We start from the raw sequence: 6,892 nt of genomic DNA, 5'->3' as shown, positions 1-6,892 counted from the left end.
ACCTAGGAACAACTTCCCAAGACCTCGTAGCTGCACTGGTGGGATCCCTGGGAGCTTTGCTGTTCTTTCTTCTTTCTAATTTTTATTTATTCATTCTTTTCTTTTTTTCTTTTTTTCCTCTTCTTCTTCCCCTTCTTCTTTTTTTCCATTTCATAGTCTCTCATCTCTCCATGCCAACGGCAAGCTCCCCTAGCACTCTTTTTAGTTTCTTTGTATGTTTTTGGCTCCTGTTCCTCTATCCTCTCTCCCATACCCATCTTAGCTCCACACATCACAATCTCCCCCCTTCATCCCGCCTACCTGCACAGCCTACCGGAATCTGCCCTGCACTGATTACCGACCGCCCTGGTGGCTGTAGTAAGTGTCACAAACAACCCATCCTAGCAACTCTTCTTCAGCTAGACCTGCCCTACCATACCATATCTGAGCAACTGACCCTGCCAATTGGAGAAGGAGGCAAAAAGTATCGTGTCCACAGATGAATAAACAACAAAGAACACACAGCCCGCCTGCTCAGACATAGTCAAATTTAAAAAAAAAGGATGAAACAAACAAATCTACAAACAATAAACGAGGAAAATAACTACCGAATGCCTGAAGACAGCAGACAATATCAAAACATTTACAAAAACAAGACAGGATGGTTCCAGTAGGGGTCCAAAATAAAACACCAGATGACTTTCCAGTGGAAGAAAAGGCACTAGAACTACCTGATGGGGAATTCAAATCTCTAACACTCAGAATTATCCAAGATTTGAAGTAAAAAGTGGACAAAAATGAGGAAAAAATAGACAAATTCTTGGAAAAGGCAGACAAATTCATGGAAAATACAGATAAAAAAGGGAAGAATTCAGAAAAATAATGCAGGAACAAAATATCAAAATAAATTCACAACTAGAAATTATACAAAAACAACAACTAGAAATCCAAAAGCTAAACAACAAGATTTCAGAAATGGACAGTGTCATAGAAGGGCTGAGGAGCAGACTTGGAATGGTGGAAGACAGGATCAGTGGAATTGAAGATAAACACCTGGATGTAAGTCTGTCCAAGGAAAACTCAGAAAAAAGGACAAAGAAAATGAAGAGACCCTGAGGACTATGTGGGATACAATCAAAAGCAAAAATTTGTGAGTGATCGGAGTTCCAGAACAGGGGGAGAAAACAGAAAACACAGAGAGGGTCATTTAAGAACTGCTGACAGAAAACTTCCCCAATATCACGAAAGATGAAAAGCTGGCCATTCAAGACGTTCAACGAACCCCACATAGAATAGACCCCAAAATAAAATCAAGGCATATCATAATCACACTCACCAAAACCAAAGACAAAGAATCCTGAGAGCAGCTCAAAAAAAAAAAAACAAAAAGTAACATACAGAGGAGAAACAATAAGACTAAGCTCGGATTATTCAGCAGAAACCATGCAGGCAAAAAGGCAATGGGATGACATATATAAAACCTTGAAAGAAAAAATTGCCAGCCAATAATAATATATCCTGCAAAACTCTCATTCAAATATGATGGTAAAATTAGGTCATTTCCAGATAAACAGAAATTAAAGGACTTTGTAAAAATCAAGCCAAACTTACAAGAGTTATTAAAGGAAGTCCTTCGATCTGAGAACAAACAATATCAGACCACAGGCTGAATATAGGACACAGGATTGTACTAGCCAGATACCAACCTAGGAAATGAGTTCTTAAGGACTATGCAAAACCAAAAGAATTACAAAAGGGAACCAGAGAGGTTTGTCTGTAAATGACAACAGCATCAGAACAATACAAGAGGGAAGAAACAGTGTAGATATAAAACCTTCTAATGAGGAGGAAGTCAAGCAATACCAAGTAATAATAGACTGGTTCAAATCTAGGAAGATAAAGGTAAATTTCAAGGTAACCACAAAGAAAGTTAACAAACCTATGCATCAAAATAAAGAAGAAAAACAAAGTCTCAGTAAAAACAAAAGCTACAAAAACAAAAGAAATGAAAAAAAATCCACAAACAAAAGGAACTCCGTACAGGAGAGTAAGAGGAACAAAACTGGAGGACATTCTGCTGAGTGAAATAAGTCAATCCAAACGGACAAATATTGTATGAGACCACTACTGTATACCTCATTTAAAAGTTTACACACAAAAAGAAACAATCTTTGTTGGTTATGAGGGATGAGAGGAGTGGGGGGGGGAAGTAAATAGATAAGTGGTAACTTTGGTGAAGGGTAAGACAGTACACAATACTGGAGAAGCCAGCACAACTTGTACAAGAAAAGGTCATGGAAGCTCCATAGACACTTCCAAACTCCCTGAGGGACCAAATTACTGGGCTGAGGGCTGTGGGGACCATGGTCTCGGGGAACATCTAGCTCAGTTGTCATAACACAGTTTACAAAGAAAAGTGTTCTACATTCTACCTTGGTGAATAGCGTCTGGGGTCTTAAAATCCTGTGAGCAGCCATCTAGGATACTCCACTGGTCTCACCCCTTTGGGAGCAAGGGAGAATGAAGAGAACAGGATACAAGGAAAAGATTAGTCCAAAGGACTAATGGACCATGGCTACCACGGCCTCCACCAGACTGAGTCCAGTGCAGCTGGATGGTGCGCGGCTGCCACCACTGACTGCTCTGGCTGGGATCACAATAGAGGTTCCCGGACAGAGCTGGAAAAGGATGTAGAACAGAATTCTAACTCACATAAAAGACCAGATTTACTGGCCTGACAGACTTTAGAAACCCCAAGAGTATGGCCCCTGGACACCCTTTTAGCTCAGTGGTGAAGCCCCTCCCGAAGTTCACCATTCAGCTGGGGATTGGACAGCCTCATAAAACAAAACAGGACTAATGAGGCACAGCAGTCCAGGGACAAGGACTAGAAGGCAGGAGGCGGCAGGAAAGCTGGTGATAGGGAGCCCAAGGTTGAGAAGGGACAGTGTTAACATGTCATGGGGTTGTTAACCACTGTCATAAGGCAATATGAGTCCTAACTGTTTAATGAGAAACTGTTCTGCAAACCTTCATCTAAGGTACCAAAAAAAAAAAAAGAATTATCTATGTGAGATCAGATTGACAATAGCAACTCAAAAGGTTTGATGGGAAGCCTAGGGAACAGTGAGTTGAAGATAATGGTGATGGAATAATTTGGAAATGGATAGTGAGAATAGCAGCACAACTGGAAGAATGTAATCAATGTCACTGAATTGTACATGTAGAAACTTTCAAAATGGTGTAACTTTGGCTATGTATATTTTCACCAAAAAAAGGTCCTTGGCCGGCCGCCATCCACTCCGTGCCTGGCGGAGGAAGTGATGTCACAGGCCCCATGTGAGCGGATTGCAACACATGAAGCTGCCTGGAGAGAGGGAGCCGGTGTCCTACGTCAGAGCCGCCGGAGCCGGGAGGAGCAGCCGCCCAGGACTGGGCCCTTAGGGAGGAGGAGGCGAGAAGATGGCGGACGACCCCAGTGCTGCCGACAGGAACGTGGAAATATGGAAGATCAAGAAGCTCATCAAGAGCTTGGAGGCGGCCCGCGGTTGGCTTAATGAGGACAAACGTGTTCATCAGCCAAAACTGGAACTAGGGCCATGTCAGTGGAACTGTGGTTTCGGGTATCCTGAATAAGGAACTAAAGCAGGTGAACATGTGTTAGAAGCAAGCAATGGCACAAGCATGATATCATTGATCATTCCTCCCAAAGACCAGATATCACGAGTTGCAAAAATGTTAGCAGATGAGTTTGGAACTACATCTAACATTAAGTCACAAGTAAACCACCTTTCAGTCTGGGAGCCATTACATCTGTACAACAGAGACTCAAACTTTATAACAAAGTACCTCAAAATGGTCTGGTTGTTTACTGTGGAACAAATGTAACAGAAGAAGGAAAGGAAAAGAAAGACAACATTGACTTCGAGCCTTTCAACAAATTCCATACAGAGGCTCTTACAGCACTACTTTCGGATGATAGCAAGTTTGGCTTCATTGTAATAGATGGTAGTGGTGCACTTTTTGGCACACTCCAGGGAAACACAAGAGAAGTCCTGCACAAATTCACTGTGGATCTTCCAAAGAAACACGGTAGAGGAGGTCAGTCTGCCTTGCGTTTTGCCCGTTTAAGAATGGAAAAGCGACATAATTATGTTCGGAAAGTAGCTGAGACTGCTGTGCAGCTGTTTATTTCTGGGGACAAAGTGAATGTGGCTGGTCTCGTTTTAGCTGGATCAGCTGACTTTAAAACCGAACTAAGTCAATCTGATATGTTTGATCAAAGGTTGCAATCAAAAGTTTTGAAATTAGTTGATATCTCCTATGATGGTGAAAAGGGATTCAACCAAGCTATTGAGTTATCTACTGAAGTCGTCTCCAACGTGAAGTTCATTCAAGAGAAGAAATTAATAGGGTGATACTTTGATGAAATCAGCCAGGACACGAGCAAGTACTGTTTTGGAGTTGAAGATACACTAAAGGCTTTGGAAATGGGAGCTGTAGAGATTCTAATAGTCTATGAAAATCTGGATATAATGAGATACGTTCTTCATTGCCAAGGCACAGAAGAGGAGAAAATTCTCTATCTAACTCCAGAACAAGAGAAGGATAAATCTCATTTCACAGACAAAGAGACAGGACAGGAACATGAGCTGATTGAGAGCATGCCCTTACTGGAATGGTTTGCCAACAACTACAAAAAATTTGGAGCTACATTGGAAATTGTCACAGATAAGTCACAAGAAGTATCCCAATTTGTGAAAGGATTTGGTGGAATTGGAGGTATCTTGCGGTACCGAGTAGATTTCCAGGGAATGGAATACCAAGGAGGAGACAATGAATTTTTCGACCTTGATGACTACTAGGTAGTCGACATGGGTCCGGCAAAACGTGCCTCACCCTCCAGCATCCAACCCAAGGAGCATACCCGTGGTGGAAACCAAACAGATCCCTGACTTACAATTGGAACATTTCCAGAACTTAATCCACGAGTACTGGATATTGAAAAGAAAACCGAAACAAAACCAGAGCCAACCCTACACTTTGGTTTGTCATGGTGTCAGTGCAGCAGCCTACAACTAAGTTCCTAAATGCCACTATGGACTAATTTAAAAAATAATCCGGTTTTTACTTTTACTTGATGGTGGAAATTGGTTGCTCTTGTATTTTATGGGAAAAAATGATTTTTTTAACCTTCATACATAGAAGCAAAAATACTTTAACTGCTGTAAACCTTCAAAAGTTAATAGAAGTGACATCATACTAGTTTGTTTATTTTGATTGGAGAAAAATTAAATTGCTGCATTTTGAAGTGACCCATTTACATTGCATTCTCAGCTTAGACTGCTAAGAAGAAATAAATGTGGTGAAATGTTGGAACCATTTCTCTCTTGGTCTCTGTTTAATGTTGAAAGGGGGAGCTAATACGAGGCATTTTCAACTTCACTCCCTCACGCCCCTTCCCCCTCCAGACTGGCAGTTTCAAGGATGAAAATTGTGTTGCAAAGTCAGACTGACTCGTGAAGCATTTGGGCCAGTGCACTGTGTCCTTCCGTCTGTCTTTCAGATGCATTTGTGCCCAGGGTTTGGGAGCCCTCAACATCAATTGCTTTGACAAAGGTTCCCATAATCTTAGCTTACTGGAAACCAGTTTGGGATGGATATGATGGGGTTTCTGTGCTTTTGCTGGGATTTGGAGAAATAAAACATGCAATGTAATTGGAAACAGAAATGTAGAGGAAATTTTATTTTGCTTGGGTCTATCCTTGGTAAAAGGGAGATGGTTGTGTTTTCCTTGTGTTGGATGGCATGAGATTATGTGAATATTTTGATTTTAATAAAATGCACTGCAAGATTTTTCACAGGAACGATGGACAAGATATGTATGACTGTGCATGTAATTATAAACCCCTGACCTCCTAGTGGGGTTGGAGCATCTGTTTCACATATGGGACTTACAAGCACCTCTCATGAGAAATTGTCTGGGGAGTGGTGGGAAGGGAAGGGACACAGTTTCTGGCACCAAGGATTAACCATGTTGGATCCAAAAGGGGGCCTGAAACCCTTGGCTTCACAGTCGGGCTATAAGTTGGACTTGAACCCAGCTGATATGCAAGGTGATGGCTTGCCCAAGGTAGTGACAGTGAACGGTGTGTACAATGTGCCCAGTGGTAGCAATGAAAAAGCATACCAAACGGACTTTGAAGGACCAAAGGGTTAAAAAGTCAATTGGTATCACCCCTACACTGACTAGGGTAGTGGGGTGCATTTGATTTTCAAATTGGGTGCTTTTAACACGTAGTGCCTGACTGCTGTTCTTCACTGACTTTTGACTCAGTCACTCGTAGCTTTATTGGTCTGAACCAGCTCCTTGTTCCCGGGTTACAGACCTGCCTATCGTTCCAATAATCTTGTTTCACTTGAATGGAGTATGTCTTAAAATATAGTTTCTGGTTCTCACACTGTACTCTGAGGTCCAAATGACTGTCTGTCAATGTGTAACCTGATGTCTCAACCTTCAGTGAGAAGAGTCAATTCTTTGGTGTTCACCTATGTGAGAATCTTCACCGGAACAGGCTTTTGCTTTGGGCTCTGCTGTTTGTTTGCAGAAAACCCAAGAGTGAGCAAACATGCTGTCTTCACAGCAGTACCTTAGGGTTTTGCCATTGTAAATGGGTCTAATATGATATGACAAGACCAGAGAAATTGGATGCAAATTTACATTTTTGGATATGCTTGTTTCACATGATACCTTTAGGGTATGCAGCTCCTTTTGTAGTTTTTATTTTTACTATTTAAGTTGGAGATGATGCCAAATTTTTGTATTTCTTTAATCAATGTGTTCTCTTTGGTGATATATATTGCATTATATATTGATGTGTGTATCAATATATACTGATATGTATTACACTTA

At 41.3% G+C, this 6,892-nt stretch overlaps 1 protein-coding gene across 1 annotated transcript; it reads left to right on the top strand.

Annotated features, from left to right (window-relative positions):
* The first annotated feature begins 3,397 nt into the window (after window positions 1-3,397).
* Window positions 3,398-4,947, top strand: LOC101340569 (eukaryotic peptide chain release factor subunit 1-like). Its single transcript, XM_023736087.1, is given in 3 exon segments — window positions 3,398-3,527; window positions 3,651-3,772; window positions 3,775-4,947. Coding segments are annotated over 3 exon segments (1,278 nt in total). The 5' UTR covers window positions 3,398-3,441; the 3' UTR covers window positions 4,845-4,947.
* Window positions 4,948-6,892: the final 1,945 nt, after the last annotated feature.

Source organism: Trichechus manatus, unplaced genomic scaffold (genome assembly GCF_000243295.1).
Source record: "Trichechus manatus latirostris isolate Lorelei unplaced genomic scaffold, TriManLat1.0 scaffold00086, whole genome shotgun sequence".
Classification (NCBI taxonomy): Eukaryota; Metazoa; Chordata; class Mammalia; order Sirenia; family Trichechidae; genus Trichechus; species Trichechus manatus.
The sequence above is the reverse complement of the archived record's forward strand: the minus strand, read 5'-3'. Positions and strand labels throughout refer to the sequence as shown.